We start from the raw sequence: 22,438 nt of genomic DNA, 5'->3' as shown, positions 1-22,438 counted from the left end.
ATTTCGACCACGTCCTTTGATCCATCTGTAGATTTTTCTGAGCCAAGGATGGCGCTGGCAGCCAGTGGAGAGGCAGCACCGAAATAGCCGTTTGTGGCAGCAGTAGCAGCAGCAAGGCTACCTAGGGCAAAAGTCCCCGCTGTTCCACTAACAGGGCTGCCACCGCCTGAGGCTTCATTCGCATATGTAGCCAGTAGGTTTGCTGCAGCTGCAGCGGCAGGATTTGCACTGGCTGCAGCTGCAGCCAATGCACCCGTGGCTGCGGCTTGACTCAAGCCCAAACCCAGTGTGTTAAGGTTATATCCATAGCTGGCTAAAGTGTTGAGTGCAGAGGTGATGGCTACCAGGTCATTTCCTGTGAAGCCAGATAAAACCGCTGGGAAGGCAGCAACTCCAGCGAGGTTAGCGTGTCCTAACAGCCCCGCAGCAGCCGCAGCAGTTGGTAACACCTCAGCAGTGTTGGCATAAGGGGATCCAGTTGGGTTGGAGTTGGCCACTGGACCAGTGACATTGGCATAGCTGATATTAAGACAGCTGCCACTCTGTGGGTCCTCCTGGATTTTCTGGATGATAAGTTCGACGGCTTTGCGGTTTTGTTCTGGTTCCCCACTCACCGTCACCACTCTCTCTTGCAAGTTTATCCCGTCTGGCTTTTGAGAGAGTTGTACCCAAGCTCCTGACTGCTCCATGACAGCTTTCACTGTGGCACCACCCTTCCCAATGATCAGACCTGCAGTGCTGTTAGGAACAATTATTTTTACCTGTAAATAAAACACAAGCATCAGTCGGCAGTCAGTCACCATTTTCAAAATCTCTATGTATATCTCTTATTGAGGTGAAAGATGACAAATGTTAGAAAGTGATATTTTTCCCTGTTTTGCATCCAATTAGGTCATGCATGACAGAGGCAAGAAGACATAAGACTTACCCAGCTTTACCCTGCAAAGTACACCTTACTTCATTGAGACATTTTCAGTTTCTACACTTACAGTCTTATCGTTAAATTACTGCCAATTTACTGTCAATCTTAAAGCATATTAAATTGACATACCCACTCCCAAGTGGATAGGAACATTTTTGTTTAATCACATAAGACCACAAACAATTAACAGAGGGGGAAAAACCTTGCACCTTATCTAATTGGACTTCATTTGAAATTGGGTCTCAGAGACAGTGTTCCAAGTAGCAAATGGATTTTAAAAATCTTTTAGAAAATTAGTTTTGACAGAATTTAAACCCAAGTTCCAGAGGCGAGGGAAGTAGCAAAACCATTTTAAAACTGATCATTTTCCTTTTGGTTCAGTTTTTCCAATCTAAAATATTTTCATTTCTGCAACTGTTTCTCCTTCATTTGTCAGTGTGTTTTGTTCCATTTCACCATATACCGTAAGTAAGCTTTAAAACTACTGCACCATCCAATCTCAAAGTATAGACTATAAATGCATGTCTGTTAAAAGCCACAGTGGAGTGATTTGAACTGCAAAAACACAATACAATACATTTAGCTATGTTAAAATATAAATTAATCCACCAGCAACAGATGGGAGTAAAATTACACTGGTCATGACTGTTGCAAGTATTATATCCCAACGTGTTTTCTCTAGTCTTTGTTATTGATAAAATTTTAAGTTGTCATGAATTGCACTTGAAACACTTTTCTCAATGCAATATAAATCTTCACACAATTAAGCATTTCTATTGGTAACAGGACATGAACACTATGTTAAAATAAAGACAGAACATTCATTAAGGCTTGTAGCGATATACAGATGACTGTCTGTCCTCACTGCATTTTACTCACCCACGCAAGAAACTGGTTGGACAGGGATTATTATAAACTATTTTCACAGGCTAAAAGCAAAATATCGAAGGCAATTTTCATCTGCCTGTCGCCCATTCATGCTGAAAAATTGGGAGGTAGGCCGCCAATTTTGAAAAGTAAAACTGTGCTCCCTGCTCCGCCACCCTGACTTCATTTTTTAGTCGGTCTCGAATCGCGCAACTGACCCATTCAAAACAGGTAAGAGCTTTGTTACCATGCAGGTCAGATCCTGCGGTGGGAATAAGGATGAGGTGGTGGGAATAAGGATGAGGTGGTCAGCAATCACTTATTAAGCAATTTCCAGTGTCCGTACCAGTGCAATTAAACACATTTTAGGAATTTGTTGACAGAGTTACCCTGCTCTTCACACCACATTCGAACCTTGCCATGAGACTCGCCATTCAAACATATATAGGCTGAAGTTATGGTACAAAATGGAAAAAATTAGGGCTGGCCAATTCAAGTGCAAGTGAATTTTTAATGGAATACTGAATGTCAATTACAGGCAACATCATCTCTGGGACTGAATATCAACTTTCACAAGTGAGTTTCATTCCTTCAAATTTTAATTATTGTTGGAGATTTAAACAAAATAAAAAGCATGCCTTTGCAAGGATTCTTCAATCTGATTGGTTGAAGAGACGGCCTGTTCACAGAGCTCCAAGTTCCCTTATAAAGGATGATGCAGAGTACCATCATAAGTTGCAGTGCAAAAGCACATTAAAAGCCTTGACAGCTGCAAGTGTGATGAGCCATGGGTGTTGTTTGCTCGCCAGTGACCACAAAATCCGGCCACAATTTCCACTGCTTATATTGGGAGCCTTTGTGTGAAGCTGATTTCTCCACTATACACAATGGCCAGTATAATGCTGGTAGGTCGTTAATTCTCTCTCTCTGTACTAAACTGCCCGCAGCTCTCCAATTTCCAGTCTGTTCAACAGAAGCAGAAAAGATGTTGACAAGAGGGTCTCATGTTTGTGACGGTGACTGGTTCTGTCCGAATAAAAGAAAATGTGGAATTGTTAACTTTGCAAACCACAACTGATGTTACCTTTGGTTTGCATGTTCTTTTCACATCTTTCAGTTTGTTCTTCTTACAAAGTTAACACTTTCACATTTTTTTTAAATTTAGCCTTTGCCTCCAGTCTTAATTTCACATAAAAATAAATAATGGATCTAATGGCACTTGTTATCGTAAATTGCACCTGGTCTATTATGGCCCTGACAGCTAATATTAAAAAAAAATTACAATTCATAGTACAGAAGTCAATATTCTTAAACTTTAAAACTGATTTCCTTATTAATAAAGTTAATTTATATTAAGCAATTATCTGTAGGCTGCAGTGAATTTTTTATGGTAAAATGCAGATTTTCATATTAATTCAAATGCATTCGAACTTCGTTTCCAGCTACTAAGATTATAGAAGCTTCATTGGTTGATTTTCAGTTACCACTCAGCTCCTCTGATGCCACTAGTCATACTGGTATCTTAAATACAATCACATCTTTGGAAGTGCAGCTTTGGGCTTTTGACTGTAAATTTCGATGACAACAATACTATAAATGATAAAGCAGACCTAATAAAACGGCTTTTAAGCTTGTGTTATCAATTTTCCCAATTTAATTTGTTTAGGCGAGATAAACTGAATAAAGTGGACTGCTGCAGAAGGATGTTACCGGAAAGTGATAAAGATTTATGTTTTGATTTTCAGAAACAATTTTAGTACAGCGGTGTAACTGATCATCATCAAACTAGCCAGAAAATATCTTTGAAGCATGTATGTGTTGACATTCTTACAAAATAGCTGAACATAAAATGTCTGTCCAACACCCATCCAGTGAGTCATTTTACTTGGCCACCTAGGTGCTAGCCTGTCAGGGTGGATCACAACCCTATAGAATCTGTCTAACTTTCATTCCACTGATTCACTGGCTAAAGCAGCAAACTTTCAGCCTCACTCCATCAGCTGGAAAATCAATTTTAACTATCTAAGCAGGTTCTAAATTTGCCAAGGTTTTATATTGCTTGATTCAAATATTTACATTTAAGTAGAAATATGGAGCATTTTAGTTTTAAAATGATAGCCATATCCTCTGATGAAACAAGTGCAAGTGCATTATTGAATATTATCAACACAACTTGTTATAATTATGTACTGGTCTTGAATTACGGAGAGCTCAAGGAGGTTATAAATTAACTATTCCAAGCAAAGAGGGTCGTCAATTTTGTATTATCTGCTTAATGACCTAGAAACATGCCATACATTAGATACAGATGTCAAAATGTAAAAATTTGCTAAAAAAGCTATACGCCAGAATATATTTCATATCTATACACTGTTTAACACAATTTTTGCTCTAAATCAGCATTTTATAAGAAATAAATTCTTTCAAACCAAGTAATTGCTGTAAGGTAAATTGCTTTCTTACAGTTTCAATGGAAAGTGAATGAAATGCATTGAACATTGTTTAAGCATAACCAGCTGCAAACTGTGTAATGTTTCTCACTCATCCAAGCTGTCATAATCTTAGGCAAGCCACTTTCAAAAAATCTCTCTGTAATCTTTCTTTGCAGCACACCTATCTTGTCGCTGATTATTGAAGGCATCCACTATTTCTCCTTTTCATTCGTTCTTATGCCATTTGTTCTGAACAAGCAAGCCTTGCACTGCCAGTGGCAAATGCAAGCTAAACTCATTGAATATCTTAAAATCGGCATCCAAGAAGATTTTACCTGGTTTTCCCGACTACCACTGACTTTCTGGAGCTTAGTATGTGGCAGCTTAATCCCTGTGCTGAGATTATCGTACAGTATTGTGATGTCTGTACTTTCTACAATGTGTACTGGGCAAATTATCACAGCTAACTTTGTATGTGTACAATACACTGGGCCATATTCTGCTGCCAAAATAAAATTGAGTTTAATGTTGTTAATGTGTAAAATGTTCAACAATTTGTGGTAAGGAAAAGATACTTAATAAAATGTGCTTCTCCCCAAGCAGCTGGACAACTTGCACTCGCCTTTATCCTCCCCACGAGGTCAAGAAATTGCTGCATTTGTGCACAAAATGCCTATTAATCATGTTGCAGAAAGTTGGGGCTAGTACTTAACTGCATAAGCACATTTCTAATGATGCAATTTATGTTTCTGCATGGTCACCCAGCCTCTCTGGCCCAGAAAGGGAATGATTGAAACCTTGGCAAAAACAAAAATAGCTGGAAAAAACTCAGCAGGTCCCACAGCATCTGTGGAAAAGAAGACAGAGTTAACGTTTTGAGTCCGTATGACCCGTCATCAGAACTGAAACTGTGGGGTTTCATTGCTATCAGGTAGTAAATTGTTCTTAGAGATTTTAAAAATTTTAAATGTAAAATTTAAAATTTTTTTTCTTTTTTTTTAATCTTGATCCAATTTTTCTTTACCACTCTATCTTTCTGTACCTGATTCGACTCAATTCGTATCTTTTCCTTCCACATTGTTTCTCTGTTTGTTTCTCAATCCTTAAATCTCATTGTTTAAGAAGCTGCCCTGTTTGTTCCATTGCTCACCCAGTATTCACATGCCCTGTTGTCCTTGCTGCACCATTATCTGCTCATGTTTTGAGCAACTTGCAGGCAAAACCTTTTTGAGCTGAAGAGTTCAGAAATAACTCTTAATGTGGGACAAGCCACAAGATGCTGCGCTCTAGCAGAATCTGGGCTAATGTGATTTCCTTTTCAGCTGGTTCCCATGGAATACCGGTTGTACTATTTAAGTGCATGGCAGCGACACTTGTGAAGTCTCTATCCCTGGAGCTGGCCTGCAAATAAAAGCAGCCAATGTTGTTTGGAAGTAGCCACTGGTGTACATTTAGCGGAACAGCACAGACTCGCCTCAGTTCCCTGGGACCAGTCAGTACTATGGGCCACTGCCCACGTGAGCAGTGTGGAGTTCCTTAATGGTATCATTTAAGAATGTCAGGCAGGCCATACAGGTAATGCCCCTTGGCCCCAGTGAATTGGTGCAAGTCCTCTGTGTCTATTGAAAATGTCAGGGCAATTCAAAAAGAACATAAAGGATACAAGTTACAAAAGATTTTAGTTGAAAAGTACTTAATGAGTCTGCACGAACTGGTACTAGTTTAAGCACGTTTATTTTAGATAGTGAATCTGTTTATTTTTCAATAAGACAAATGGTATTTGCGTTTCTTTTCCAGGCCACAGTGCCTTGAATATGAGTGACTAGCATCCGAGTGTGAGTCTCTGTGTGCGCACATAAAAACTGGACTTTGTATTTTGCAAGTGGGCCTCTGAAGACTGCCTATCTGATGTGAAATACAAATGGGGGTAGTACAATGTACAGAAGTCACTTTACTCTCCTCCAGCAAAAATAATAGGAACTCCTAATTTCATATATATCGTTTTATTCTTGAAGGCGGGGAGGAGGTACCTGAAGGTGCACTCACATTGCAGCAATCAGTCTGATATGACCTTAACCTTATTTATATTACTTCATCCTTTTTTTTTTATTCATTCAAGGGATGTGGGCTTCAATGGCTGGGCCAACATTTACTGCCCATCCTAACTGCCCTTGAGAAGGTGATGGTGAGTTGCCTTCTTGAACTGCTGCAGCGTATGTGGTGTAGGGACACCCACATACTTTACGTCACTTTAAGTCACAGCACCCTTCGAGCGCCAGTCAGTGCACAGCATAGTCCTTGCCCATTGCTAGTCAAAGGTAGAATGGTGCACTTAAGTTACATAAAAACAATAGTTTATATTTAACGTAATAAAATGTGCCAAGGCACTTCACAGGAGCATTATAAAATACAGTAGGACACTAAGCCACATAAGGAGATATTAGGTTAGAGAGCCAAAAGTGTGGTCAAGCTAAAATAAAATTTGACATTCTTTTACATGCCATTTCTGGGAGCAATTTAAAATTCAAGTTCATATGATGTTTTAAGCCTCTTTACATTTCACTTATCACATTTCAATCAGATTACAGCTTTGTGACTTCCAGATATTATTTTGCATGTAAATAATTAATGTGGATGTAGCCATACTTGAGGATGTATTTGTCTCAATATTTCTTAATACCCAGAAGCCTCCCACAGCTCCATTTACTATTGCTCAAATTACTACTTAACATGACTGGAGTATTTTACATTATTAATAAGTCCTTTAGGATGACTGCACAATGTAACAACCAACACATGGCTCTTCGGCGGGATGTAAGATAGTACGATGGAAACTCCTGTTGCTTCAACAGGTAAGTGTTCAGCAGGTTTAAAAAAAAAGACCAGCTGACAGTCTAGATTGATCCCATCTCATGTGTGACATTAGGCTATGTCTTAATTTGCATAACTAATTGAAAATACTGCATATAAGTCAGTGTTGGCGGGATGGATGGAGCCATTCGATTTGTGCTGCACTTGCTTGTCCTGAAGGCACTTGCTTCTATTTTCAAATGTTGAAATTGCTTGATGACAGAGACATCTCTTTTTGAGTCTGTACAAGGTTGTTTTTTTTTCCATATATTGGGATCTAGCACAGTTCCGAAGAAATCGTGTTGGACTTGAAATGTTAACTCTGTTTCTCTCTCCGCAGGTGTTGCTAGACCTGCTGAGTTTTCCCCAGCATTTTCTCTTTTTTTAATTTCAGATTTCCAGCATCTGCAGTATTTTGCCTTTATATTTTCAAGTCTGAAGTTGGCTTTCAGATTGTCTTCATTTCTAAGTTTGGACCATTCTCTGGTGCAGGTCCATGTGCTCAGCTGACTGTAGAATACTGCCTTTTGTATATGGGAATCCTTCATGTGAAGCGTATGGCCGAGTCAGTGAAGCTGAGCTCTGAATAGCACGCTCTCAATGCCAGGATTGCAGCACTCTGCGAGAACCTCAGTGTTGGGGAATTTTTCCTGCCACCTGATGTTGCAAATAAATCTCAGACAGCAAAGATGGAATTGCTTAACTAGCCAACCTAACTAGAATCAAAATACATATGTTTTTAAAAACTTAGACTTCATCTTAACTATCCCTTAAATAGTTGCTTTATGTGATGCCGGTGGGTCGTCTAAGTCTCGCAACCACAAAGAAGCAGCGTAAGAACCACTGCCTGGTGGACTTTGATCTCTGTTCTGAGACAAACTCCGTGCTCTTTCCCAAGTCTGTGAGTGAGCCTGCCAAATGCTGAGCTTGCTTTTGCCAGGCGATGGTTGATTTCATCATCCAGTGTAATGTCACTGGAGAGGACACTCCCAAGATAGCAAATTCTCTGTACTGAACGGAGGGCTGTGATGTTGACTGTAGGGTCTTGGAGTATGTGGCCAGGGGTGGATTGCTACAAGATCTCTGTCTTCTTCAGGCCTATTGTCAGGTCAAAGCGTTCTGAGGCAAGGGCAAAGCGATGAACAAGCAGTTGAATGTCCTCTGAAGTATGTGTTATGATAGCACAGTCATCCAACAGACTGCACTCTCAGTACATATCCCAGAGGACATTCAAGCAAGAAAATATAAAGTAGTGCAATCCTAAGGGATATTTAAGGTAAACTCCAAATTAAAAAAAAATATATTTTGATTCCAGTTAGTTTGATAACTTAAGCTAAAACCAAATAAATAAAAAATTGAGTTCAAAGAAGTCCTAAATTTAAGTTTATTTACAATAATCAAAGTCATCACAAAATGCGTTTTTTTTTAACTAAAATATATAGAATCAGATCTTAAGATATTTTGCACAGGTTTGGTTTATTAGTTAGAAAACAAAAACATATTTGAATGAAGAAAGAAAGGAAAACTATCAGGCCACTGGGAGGATGACTTAGCCTGTGGGTGGAATATTTGTTTGGGCCCATTTTCGAGCGTAGGGATCAGAAACAGGCAATGATCCAGTGTCTGGTCCTGTTGAGGCAAGCAGTGTGCAAGCTTCATGCTGCCTGCTCATTTCAACGGTTACAGTACGTAGCCCAGTGTGAAATGAACTGCTGATTGGCTGTATGCTAAAAAAAGAGGGCTGAACAACTTGTGTGGCTAACACAATCCACAACCAGCCTGGACCTCACCAAGGCAAGTTGCATCCATGCAACAGGAGCTGCTGCAATAGTTTCAGGAAGGGTTGGCTGGGAGGCATAGGACAAGAAATGGAGCAACAGGCCAGAAAGAGGGCTTCAAGGTTTTCTGATGTGGCACTGGAGGCCTTAGTGATGGAGGTAGAAAGGAGGAGAGACACCATGATTCCACAGTGAGCCCTGAAGGCACACCCTGGGAATGGCCTAAGAGGTCCATTCTTGGACTGTGGCCCTGAGGTTCTGGCTGCAGATGTTCCGGGACCTTGCATGAGTGGTTGAGGTCAGTGAATGCACCTTCAATAGACATCTCCTACCCACCACACAGCCAACTTCTCACGCTGCTCAATGCACCACACCACTATCATTCACTCATCAGCAATCAGGACCCATGCCTAACATACAGTGACTCAACCTCAAACTCACATACTTAGCTATGCTGCTAGCCTTGCACTCACCTCTCGCTGCTTCCGATTATCTCCAGCTATTCAGCTGTGATAGACACATCACCCAAACAAAGTGCAACTAACAGTCATTCTTCCCTCTCTCCTGCAGTACAGGATAGTCCATAACCACTTGGAACAGCTGAGAATGGGCAGGGGAGAGGAACACTTGCATTGACTGAGCTCTCTAGAGGAGATGATGCTCCGTATCATGGAATGAGTGTGACTGCTGCATCCAGCATCGCCAGGAACATTGTGGACGACGTTATACTTCTACCTTATGCACTGTTTCAAATCCCACTTCACCTTCCTCTTGCTGTCTGGCATGAAATGTGAACTGTAGGTGGTATTGACCGTGAATCTCTTGCTTTCCACTCCACACCTCCACTTCCACATTTCTACTTTCAGATACCCAAGAACTGCCACTTGGCTGCCTAGTGCAGCTTTGTCATGAGAGTACACTACTCCTCTGATGAAGAAGCACCATTATTTGATCTTGAGACAATCCACCAGCATCACACAAAGCACTAGAAACATTCTGTCCCAGATTTGTACTAAGTGTGGTAGCGGGTGGGAAAAATGACGATTTCTCACATCATTGTCGAAATCCCACTGCATTATGCATTCCCGGGAACCACGCTATTTTGATGGTGGGCAGGCTCCAATTTGCTCACCACACTGTCACCTTGCTGCTTTATCATGTCGGGCGCCATGTTTAAAGTACAGCCGTGCACACACCTCTCAGTGCTTCTGTCCAGGAACACTGCAAAGAAAACAAGGCCCCAAAAGGCAAGAAAATTGCAGCCTCCAAATTTAGTGACACATCCCTTGAGAGCCTTTTGGATGCTGTGGAGGCCCACCATGATGTCCTCTACCCCCACTCTGGCCACACAGGAGGGGCAGCAACATTACCATTCCAGCTTGGTAGGTGATGGCAGTGGGGGTCTGTGCCAATGCTGTACAGGAGAGGTCGGCCATCCAATGCTGATAGAGGATGAATGATTTCATCCATGTAGCCAGGGTAAGGCAACCATCTCATCACTCTAAACTCACACACTCAAACCCATCACACATTCACTGGCATCTCACTCACTGCCAGCTCAAGGGACATCACCACTCACTCTCTCACACACACCCTCACATCTCCATCTGGCCTCATCTCCTCTGGAGACTGCCTCCTCAGCCCTCACCATCATGAGGCCACTTGCACAGGTTAACATGTGCCCCCCACACACACCCTGGGATACACCCCCTTACCCAGTACAGCCCGCTCCCTGCAGCCTCTTCTCTTGCCTGAGGCCACTTCTGCCCCTACCCCAAGCAAGCCCTAACCTTGCTGCTGTTGAAAAGTCATCCCCACCTGATGGCTGGTCTGGTAGGTAGAGACCTCTCCCTGACCCTCCCTAAAAGTGATGTGGTGCTGCCTGTGAAACCTGGTGCTGATGACTGCAAATGCTGCCTGAAGCAAGGGAGGCAAACAAACCTCGAAGTCGAGCGTGAAATGCAGCTCGCCAGGTGCTTGTCTTATATATGCTGTTCTGAAACACCCTAGCCTGCAATCACACCGGTGTGCTTGGATGATCCAATTTGTGGGGCTGATTCTGATAGACTGGGCTTATAATGATATGCTGATGTATTACAATGAGGTTCCTGCTGTCCGATGGTGGGAAACATGGACCACTATCGGCAGGAGGAGCGGACAATCAGAAACTGGTTTCATAACGTCTTGAAACTGGTTTCTGGCCTTCTCACCATATTGTCCGCTCACCCCGTCAAACACGCCCGATGCCAGCGAGCATGGAAAATTCCGTCCTCTATCTTTGCCGAAATCTATTTGCAGCATCAAGTGACAGGACAAAAATCCCCGGCACTGAGGTTCTTGCAAAGTGCTGCATACCCGGCGTCGAGAGCGAGCTCATCAGAGCTCAGCTTCGCTGGGTAGGTCATGTGGTTCACAAGGGGCATTCCTGTTTATCAAAGGCAGTATTCTACAACCAGCTGAGCACAGGAACCACACCACAGGACATTTCAAACATGGGTATAAAGACAATCTAAAAGCCAGCCTCAGGGCTTGCAAGCTGGATCCCAACACACAGGGAACAAAACAACCTTGGACAGACCCAAATGGAGAAGTCTCTGTCATCAAGCGATTTTGGCATTTGAGGAGGAGAGAGTCAAGTGCCTCCAGGACAATCCAACACAACGCAAAGCAAGTGCCTCTGTTCATCCCTCCAACACTGACTTCATATGCAGTATTTGCAATTGGTTATGCAAATCAAGACATGGCCTAATATCGCACATGAGACGACATCAGCCTAGACTGTAAACCAATCTTATATTTGATGAACATTCATCTGTCGAAGCAAAAATCCTCCATTATTTCATCTGACGTGCAGCCCCTAGCTCAGCACCTACCTTAGAGATTAGTACTGAATCAGGTTCAACATGTGAGTCACTGGGTAAAAGTGGGCTGCAGCCCAGGCTAGTGTGCTAGGATAGTGCATGTGCCAACTGACCAGAGGGCAAGGTCACAGCCAAGTTCTGCTGCAGAGGATCAGATGGGGATTTTGATGGGGGAATGTGCAGGAGGAGGCTGTTGGGCATGCGTTCAAAGATGCTTGAAGCTTTGGCAAGCACATCAAAGAGCCTGTTGTCACAGTCAAGGAGCATGGACTAACTTGGCACAGGTTTCTGTGCATAGCTTGGGGCCCACCATTTCCAGTGAGGAAATAGCAGCCAACTTCATGACAGCACTTGCAGATCCACTTGTGATGCAGAGTCTGGTGGCTGACATTTCAGCTTCTACTGCAACAGAGGCAGAAACCAGCCAATAACTCAGGGCTGTGGTGGAAGCTCAAACTGAGGTCGTGATAGCCCTGTGTGTTGCTGTGCAAGCTCAAAATGCTGCCATCATGGCTGCAGATCTCAGTGCCCAAAGGGACATGTGGAGTCTCTCCCAGCAGCCCAGAAATCTGTGCTCCAGCAGATTACTAAGATTGCTGAGTTGCCGCCCTATGGGAGAGGCAGTGGTTTGGTGGAGCACAAACCTGCTAGTCTCTCTCAGGATGACAACATTCACTCTCTCTGAGAGCAGGACTGGGAGCCAGTGTGAGAGGTGCGACAGCCTTGGTAAGATTTAAGAAGTGCGGGAGCTGGACTCAGGGCTGAAAGGGCGGGAGGACAGAGTGAGAGTTCCAGGGAGACTTGGGGCTCACCAGAGAGGACAGAGCGCGGTGTAAAAGGGCACGAAAGACAGAGGCCGAGACCAGAGATGGGAGGCGCACCCTCAGGACCTTCAGGTGCTGGAGTTCAAAGTGATGTCATGATACAAAAAGTGACGCATGACAGGGGAGGCAGCTGATTGGTAAGCAGGGTCAGGTGAGTACTTCTACTTCTACATTTTCTACTAATTAAACGTCTGCAGTCCATTAGTTTAAACAAAATAAGGTGAGGACTGGACCATAGTGGGAGTGTTTGGGGTGGAATAAGGCACCTAGTGTAATTAGTATTCTTTAAAAGGAGAAACTAATGAGCATAATCTAAAGGGAAATCATGGCAGCAGAGCTCGCACCCATGATACGCTCCTCCTGCGCTATGTGGGAAATTTGTTAGCGATGGGCATGGCCAGAGGGGACTCCTGCACTACTTTTGCTTTGCCTGGTGGTCACCCATCCCCTTTCTGCCTGTTCAGTCTTTACCTGTGGTAGTGACCACCTCACTAAATGTGCTGTCCATGACAATCTCAGCATCGCGGACGCTCCACAGTGAATCTGCCTGCAGTTCCAGCTCCGAAATACAGTTAGCCAGTAGCTGCAACTGGACACACTTCCTGCACACATGGTTGCCAGGGCGATTTGGACAAGTTGTGTGTGTGGGCAAACACACGGCAGTTGCAGTATAATAAGGATAAATGTAAAGTTATATGCTTCAGTATGAAAAACAGAAAGGCAGAGTATTATTTAAATGGTGATATATTGGGAAATGTGGATGTACAAAGGGATCTGGGTGTCCTTGTACACCAGTCACTGAAAGTAAACAGGCAGCTGCAGCGAGCAATTAGGAAGGCAAATGGTATGTTGGCCTTCATTTCAAAAGGTTTGAGTTCAGAAGTAGGGATGTCATACCGCAGTTATACAAGGCTTTGATGAGACTTCATCTGGAGTATCTCATGCAGTTTTTGTCTCCCTAGCTAAGAAAGGATATACTTGTCATAGAGGGAGTGCAGTGAAGGTTCACTAGGCTGATACCAGGGATGACAGGGCTGTCGTATGAGGAGAGATTGGTTCAACTGGGCCTGTATTCACTAGAGTTTAGAAGACAGAGGGAGATCTGATTGAAACGTATAAAATTCTAAGAGGGCTAGACAGAGTAGATGCAGGGAGGATGTTTCCCCTGGTTGGGGAGTCTAGAACCAGTGGCCACAGTCTCAGGATGGGGACAGGCCATTTAGGACTGAGATGACAAAATATTTCTTCACTCAGAAGGTGGTCAACCTGTGGCATTCTCTACCACAGAAGACTGTGGAGGCCGGGTCACTGAGTACATTCAAGAAATAAATTGATAAATTTTTGGATATTAGGGGCACCGAGGGGTATGGAGAGAAAGTGGGAATATGGCGTTGAGACAGAGGATCAGCCGTGATCATATTGAATGGTGGAGCAGGCTCGAAGGGCTGAAAGGCCTACTCCTGCTCCTAGTTTCTATGTCTACGTTTCTCCCACCACTGCCACTCTGCCAACGGCCTTGCTGTTGCTGATCAGCCCAAACTGCTTTCTCTTTTGCCGAGGTGGTGCAGTTGGAAGCTGGGCCCAAAAGGCCCAGGGTTGCTTGAGGTCAGCCTGGAAAGCCATCTTCAATCTTCCCCCGTGGAAATCAGAAGCATTCCACCAGTCTTGTTGCAGCCACTGGGATAGAACCAGGTTGAAGCACTAAGTCAAACAAAGGCATCCACAGGACATGCACTATGGGAATGTGCTAGGGTCAATAGTTCAATTTTGTATGTATTATTGGATAAAGCTGGTGTAAAACATTTTTTTGTTGGGTGGCTTTTACTTCAGGATTTTGGTCTATAGAAGGTTGTGATGGTTTGTAATAGATGGATTGATAATTGGGAAATTGCAGAGCAACCGCGATGGGAGAATGACATCTCTGGAGAAATGGAGACTGAGTATCTGCTTACGGACAATTTGTCTGGAACAAAGGGGTGCCAGATACCACTGCCCTTTCTCCCAAGGTGAACTCCAAAGGTCTGGTGACAATGACTGCACTCTGATGATAGCAAGGTTGTGGAGGACACAGCAGACTGTGACAAACCTGGAAGCACATTCTGATCAGTACCGGAGGGCTCCCCAAATTAATCCAAGAAGCCGAACAGTTGTTTTGGGCTGCTGATGGTTTGCTTCATAATGTTCCTGATGCCTTTCATCATAGGCACACTGTTGTCATGTGGCTGGGTGACAGCAGGGAGTCACAAGCCAAGCGTAGAGCAATTATCCTTGTCACCCAACAATCAGCCTCTAGTTGTTCATGGTAGGCCACAGATGGTGGCTATAGCTGACTGCCAAAGGATGGATGCACCAGTGCTGCTGATAGGATAGTGAGCATTTACTGACTGGATCTTCTGGGCATGGTTGCACATGAATTGGATGTTAATGGAGTGAGTGGTAGTCCTTGTGGTTCCGATACATGTGTCCATTGATGTGGGGCCCACAGAGCTATGTACTTGCAGTTGACTGCACCACTGGAAGTCCTGCCAACCTGGCAAAGCCAGGTGCTCTCTCCTCCTGCTTCTCTCTGGTCAGGGAGAAGACTGTGTTGTCCTTTCTCCATCTGTCACCTGCTGATCCAATGATGGACAGTGAACTTAGATGCTCCTAATGTTGTCTGCTCCTATATGGAAGGATCCACTGGGGCAGACATTTAGGGTCCACAGTGATCTTAACAGCCATCGGCAGCAGTGTCCTTGTCCTGTGCGGTGCAGGTCACGTTGGTGAGGGGGCACAGTTCAGCTACCACCACTTTGGTGAAATACCTCAGACACTGCTCCTGACTGAGGTGGAGGTACCGGGAACTGCTCCCTGAAGATACTCGATGGGTAGGGTCTTCCACTGAGCATTTCATTCTCCTACTCCTCCTGTTGCATATCTCTAGCTGCGTGTGCTCCATCTCCGTGTTGTGCTGCCACTGAAGAGGGATTGCACCTATAACCCCCATTACTGAAGCAGGCTTTCTTTGGAGGGGGCCTTCTAGCGCCTCTGAACTCTTTCACCATTCCATTTTAAAATGTTTGTAAAACGTCTCCAATAAAGCTCAGCGCAGTAATTCCACCAGCAACAGCAAAAGAAAGTCAGAAACCCCTCACCTGGGAGTTGCATGGTTAGCCCTTTAAATAGCACAGGGGGTTGGATTATAGCGTAGCACATGGGCTGTGCCGGAGGTAGCCGGAAAAGGCCCGGTCAACACCTGTGCAGTTTTCATCATGTGCAGCAGGTGCTGCAGAGCCCAATTTCTAACACTCTCCATCACTGGAGTTTTTCTTGTGGAATTTTGGAGTCTGGTGTTGACCAGATGGAGATCCCTTGGAATAATTGATCAATAGCTCCATTATCATGACACCATATGACTGTCAGGTTGGGAGACGGTGAACTAGATGAGCAGAAATTTTCGTTGTCTCGTGATTTCTATGTTCCTTTGTCAACCTTATTATTTCAAATCTGAGACTATTTGCAAGGTAAATACATTCATTGGTTCACTAAAATATTTTGCAAACCCACTGTCAGATGCAGCAATCAACAGCTTATTTACAATTCATTGCTAATAACTGAAAAAGTGAGTACAGTACTGCTCTTCCATCGACTACAAATGTTCTTACAATTCCGGGTCTGCTTGCTTCAAGTGGATAAAGAGCTGAATGTTGGTTAAAGATCAAAATCAGTTTCTAGTCATATGAGCTTTAGGGCATTTCCTATGTTTATTAGGCTAAAAAATGCTTTTATATATCAGAACAACAGATTTTAGCAAATGAGTTAAACTCTTACTTTAATCAGACATTTTAAATGCAGCTTGGTCTCACTGCAAAAATGTTCCAGTATCACTTGTTTAAACAAGGAATATTATTGCAATTTGGTGTTGGGATTTATTACATTAGGCATTCCTATTGCATAATAGAAAGTTGAAAAACTTAAAGTGACGCCAACTAAATATTGTCCTATTATTTGGCACATTGTTATCTTGAAGAAAGGTATGGAATTGTGATAGGCTACGTGACACACAATCTAAATCCTACTGCCTGCAAACAGTCGGTGCTGCTGTGTTTTACTGTTACTCTGCAAACTACTTACTACCCACCCCAGTAAATAGCATGATGTATCTGTGACAACCATTATGCTTAGGATAGAGTCCCGACAAAGTCAATCTTGGCTAGACAGTTTTGATTGTTTGAGCAAACCTGAAATTTGCTTTCAGTTTAAAACAATTCAGAAAAGCATGAACACATTTTAGCTCTTCAGTCTAAACCATATGATTACAGAATCACAGAGTGCAGAAGTGGCCCTTTGGCCCATCGAGACTACATGATCTAATTGGATTCAGTTAATTCCTTTTCTGTTCATACCTATATTGTATCCTTTAGTTTCATTTTTCAAATTTAATTGTTTCTGAATTTCATATGAAGGAGTTCTCTTTATGTCATTTTTCAGATGAGTAATACAGTCAGAACATAGCCTTTTTTAAAATTACAGCTATAACAATGCAGATATAATACATGTAAAGAATATTCCTAGTATTTGAAGGCCATGTTTGATTGCTCTATGGGGAGCAGTTGATGAAGTGAGTTAAGCACAGCACATCTACAAGCTCGAAGTACCTGTTAGCTACTACAAAATGCAATGTTTTTTGAAAATCTAACCACAAGTAATTTTGTCTGAGTGAAACTGGGGACTGGAAAGAGAGCGAAACACATAATAAATCTGTAGGTACATATAAAATGGTGGCAAACATCTTCTTTAAGCAATCTAAATGAGGATTGTACACTTGGAGAAGTCCAGGCGATGACTATAGAAATTAAATAGATGAGGTGATGGTGAAACAACGTTTTAGAAGCAATAATGAAGAACATTCATATGTACCCTGGCATGGATATAAATTCAGATCATTAGCCCCTTGTGGCAAAAATTAAGATGAAACTGAAAATATCAAAAAACAAAAAGATGTACAATCATTTAGATCCTGACATGTCAAAGGATGAGAACATCAGAGAGGCATTCACTTTTTTTTTTAAAAGAGTATGAATGTCTCAGGACTGAGGAAACAGAAGAAGCAGAGGTCTCAGAACCAGAAGGAGAAAGCAAGAAGGAAAAACATGAAAGAGAGGGTATACAACAATCTGCAAAGGAAATATTGCCAAAACAGGAAAGAAAAAGAGACAAGGAATGGATGATGGATGAGATACTGGCATTGATGATACAAAGCGGAAAGAGTGAATTGAAAAGAAATGCAAGCAGGCTAAAGAGAAATGGTGTAATGAGATGTATGATGAAGTATTAGGAGCTGGAAAGAAATCACAAGATGAGAGTCACACATGATAAGGTGAAACCTTTGACAGATATAAAAAAAAAGGGGTAACAACAGATAGTGGGTGCATAAAAGACAAAGATTGTAAAGTATTGTTTGAAAGAGATACAGTGGCAAAAAGATGAACAAAATATATGTGAATTGTACGATGATCCAAATTGAGGGAATCCTGGAAATAAAGAGGCAAAGTAAGGTCCAAACATTATGATATCAAAGGTAAGAAATGCTTTGAAATTGAGGAGAACAGGAAAAACTCAAGGCATAGATGAAGTAACAACCTTGGAGTAATCAGAAGTGATAATAGAAATTTATCAAATATATACCAAAGAACACATTCCATGTGACTTGAGACATTCATTATTCGCTATGTTGCTTAAGAAACCTAAAGCAATGGAATGCTATCATTTTAGAACTATAAGCTTAATGAGTCATCTCATTAAACTGATCTTGAAAATCAAAATAGAAAGTAATAATAACATATTTGAAGCAGTAATTGGTGATACACAGCCTGGATTTAGACAAGGAGTAGGAACAAGAGAGGGGATATTTAACCTTAAGAACAATCTTTGATGAACATCGAGAAGTAAACAAGAACATTTACATATGCTTCATAGATTATGAACAAGTCTTTGATCATGTTTATCACTAGAAGCTAATAGATGTGTTGCTGAAATGAGACATTGCCAGTAAAGATGTGAAATTTATCCAGAGACCAAATAGTGAACATCAGGGTAGAAGGTGGACAATCAGATATGTTTCAAGTGAAGAGATGAGTACGATAAAGTTGTGTACTGTTGGCAAAATTATTCAATCTGTACTCAGCAAAAATATTCAAAGAATTAGATTTTTTTCCAGGGATAAAAATTGGAGGCAAGAACATAACAAACTTACAGCACGCTGATGACACAGCGCTACTTGCAGAATCAGAAGAGATCCTACAAAATATCATAGATCAAGAACTCTAAAAATAAACGCCCAGAAAAGAAAATTTCAATATTTTGGCCATTTGATCAGAACTGAAAAGCTACAGAGATTTCTTCTAGAGGGCAAAACGGAGGGCAGCAGAAAGAGGAGCCGACATAGGCTTAGTTGGATGATGGGATGTCCCAGAGCGGTTGCAGACCAGCCACACTGTATGTGTGAGGATGGTGCAAGACAGAAGAGCATAATGAAGCATGACAGCAGATCTCCTTGTAGGAGTAGCTACAAGCAGCAGCAGCACATATAAACCTAATGTAAATAAAATTGTGTTGCTGGTGTGAAGAGTCTAGACCTACGATATAAAGCTTCCAGAACATTGTCTCCAATAGAACGTAATCCTACTGCTTAGTTTCCTTTAACACTTCCTCCCCTGACCCCATCAATTAAAATTTAAATATGTCAACTGTTTTGTTTTGCTTACATTACAGATTAAGTAACAATATTGGTTAGAAGAAATTATAATCAGCAATGTATATATTGCAGTACCAAAATGATCAGGACTCAAGCTACTTGCATTGGACTAATAGACAGAATTTTTTTTCAACTAAGACATCAGGATTGATTGTAAAACTTCATTATGATTGTCTGACATATGAAGTTTGAAGTATTTTAATTTACCTGTCTCCATGTAACTATTTCCAATAGAAACCATCACCTTGAATACCTGAAGTAAGAGGCACAACCTCCAACTTTTACTCTCTAAGTTGGGTCTCCAGAACAGTAACTCTCTTGTCAGCTACAAAGGTCAAGATTAATTACAGCATATTGTGTGTGTTCTACTTTGCCTCAAGACCAGGCTATTAGTTCAGCAAAGCAGTGTCTACTTTGCCAGCAGATATTCCAATTTCCCACCCATTCTGACAGCCTGAAGTGCTTCCTGCTGGAGTGCTGAACGGCTTTTTAAAAAATTAATCAGAAACTGGCATAAATAAAGTGATGAGTCTAATTAGGATTCTTATTTATTAAACACAGACGTAACAATATTAACTCCAAAACACCCACATGATATTTGCCCAGATTTCCTCCAAAATGAAGATTAAATGATAAGATTCTATGATTTTTATCCTATTAAATGTTCAGATCAGGTGAGATTGAGCAGAGACTTTCAGTGCTGAACCAAAGGCTAACACATTAAATCGAGCAGTCTATCTTATAGTCCGACACACACAATTCCAGAAAATGTACACAATTTTGTTTATTTAACTCAAGTTACGATTGGGAAAAATATTATTTGGGTGCTTTGTGACGAATATTGTTCCAATCAAGATCAAGAATTTTGATAGCACACAAAAAAAATATTTTTAGTGTAAAAAAAGTTCTATATAGTACAGTACTTCAAATCTGGCTATCCAAAAAACAGACTTTTTCTTAAAGCAGGCCATGCGAGTTTAGGTTCCTTTAAATGAGTGAAAAAACGTACTGGTTTGTTCGGGGAGTTGCTGCATTGGGACGTGCTGAGTAGTTATCTGCTTCACGCACCTGATGTTTACTGCATTCTGAGTGGCTTAGCTTAGCTTAGTTTTCTGGCGGCTTCACCCACAAGCCTGTACTTTAAATCCAGTACACATTGTGAGTCAGCCTTATTTACCTTACCAGTGAAGATGGATGAACTTTTCCCAGGGATGGCCGAGAAAGTTGATGGAAATAATTTGGATTTGAATTAAGTCAGGGCAAATGTGGCAAAGGTGATTGAACTCCCCCAGGAAGAACAAAAGACTCTTGCAGAATCCAATGAGGTAGAATATCTAGCTATGTATTCTACTTGGGAACATATTTTCAATAAGGATAAGGGCAGTAGTGCCATTGAAGGGAAAACTACATAAGTTAAAACGTCGTAGATGAGGGAGAATTCATCAGCCTGCACTAAAATTAAGAAAAGTCTACCTGAAAATAAAACCAATATGTTAGATCCAGCTTCATTAGCATCAACAGAAAAGACAAATGAAGCACCTTGGTGGGAAAGGGTTCGAGAAAAGTTAGAAATGAAGATGGATAGAAAACACTCCCACATGAATTCTAAAGGAATTTAATCTCTTGATTTCACGTGTCCACTATTCAATGAATTAAAGTTTAGACTTTTTTTCCCCCAAGAACTGGCAAGATCTGAAATCTGGCATGGACTCGGTCCCGAGGTTTTGAGACGCTCTGCTGTTAGATGCAGAATAAAACTCTCTCTATGCTACTCCAACATGCTTTAATCCCAACCGAAGGTGTTTTAGGGTTTCCAGATTACCCATCCTGAATATGCGATCAAAAAAAAAGAGGCAGGAAAAGGCCAGCTGGTCTATTGAGGGTGCTTCACACAACTGCAAAACCTAGAGCATCAAGATTAGGCACCAACCCCACCAGCACACATGCCCACCTGTCCACCATCAGTTATGTAATCTCCAAGCAGAATGGGGGGTGGAGGTGGGGTAAACAAAAGAAACCAAGGTCAATCCGGATGAAACCTGGGAAATAAACTGTTGCAAAAAAACTGCCAGAGTGTGCTGAGAATATGGATTTTCTACAGCTCTTCAAAAGGGAGCTGGACACATTTCTGTAAGTGGGAGGCATTTTGAGTAGGTAGGTGACTAATGTTTAGTTACTGCAGTCACTTGGAGCTAGCCTGATTTCCTTCAGCGGCTGGAATAAATTTCCAGAGCTTGGTCTGAAATTTGCTTATGGTTTTCCTCTGCTCCTATCAGGAAGTTGCATGAGCAGGAGGGAGGGGAAGCTGCACTCTCTCCGAACGGACAGTTGTTCCCTATGTCCCTTTGCATTTCTGCGAAGCATGACTGTGGGAGCAGCAATGAGAAAGGACACACAAATACTAAAGTGGCTGCCCTTGACATAAAATCCCTTCAATTTTCAGGATGCTATTTAAAGCATGTTATTGATATTATAACACTATAGAATGTTTAAGATTTAATTCAATTAGAGTTCCTGGAACTGGGCAGGGTGAAGGGAAAAATAAAATATTAAGTCTCCATAATAAAGCCGTACGAAGAAACACACTGGAAACAAGTAAGCCAAATTACTACATTCACTACAATCGCTTAAATGAGTGAGTTAATTGTTTATGAGGATAAAAGGGTGAGTCATTTCATTTTAAGATACAAATAGAGTTTCTATTATGTTTACTACTGCATGGTAATTACTATTTCTACTGTGATAAGGCAGCAATGTGCTTAATTGACTGTATAATATGTAAAGAATTTTTGCCCTGAGCCTGTTGGTTGTAGATGGTGAATTAAAAAGAAGGATTTCTATGGCCATTTCCACCCTCACCTCCCCACCCCAACTAGCTGGTTAATGAAGGATTTCTTTGGCTATTTCCACCCTCACCTCCCCACCCCGACTTGCTACTCAGGCCTCAAACCAATCATTTAAATTTTGTTTTTGGCGTGGATGTCTTTGTAAGTTATTGTCCCATAGAAAGCCATGAACCAGCAACTCTGAAACCATCCCAATAATCTCCATGACTTAGTGGACAGGCTTTGAATAGGGTTCTAAATTGGATTTGAAATTGCTACTTTATCATTTTATTGCAAAGAGGTTTTATTTTTAATGATTGGCAATTACATTCTTCCAAATGAT

General features: G+C 41.8%; 1 protein-coding gene across 2 annotated transcripts in view; it reads right to left on the bottom strand.

Moving 5' to 3' along the window:
- The window catches only part of LOC121292767 (RNA-binding protein Nova-1), a 284,122-nt gene that overhangs the window by 4,933 nt on the left and 256,751 nt on the right, over positions 1 to 22,438 (bottom strand). Inside the window, exon 5 of one of the 2 annotated variants that reach the window (XM_041215132.1) lies at positions 1 to 761. This exon is cut by the window's left edge and continues 2,339 nt beyond it. The exons of the other annotated variant lie outside the window; for it this stretch is intronic. Coding sequence (XP_041071066.1) covers positions 1 to 761 — 761 coding nt within the window. The remainder of the gene's footprint in view (positions 762 to 22,438) is intronic. 2 annotated transcript variants of the gene reach the window in all.

The sequence above is a fragment of the Carcharodon carcharias genome, chromosome 20, assembly GCF_017639515.1.
Source record: "Carcharodon carcharias isolate sCarCar2 chromosome 20, sCarCar2.pri, whole genome shotgun sequence".
NCBI lineage: Eukaryota > Metazoa > Chordata > Chondrichthyes > Lamniformes > Lamnidae > Carcharodon > Carcharodon carcharias.
This window is presented reverse-complemented; position numbering and strand designations above follow the sequence as displayed.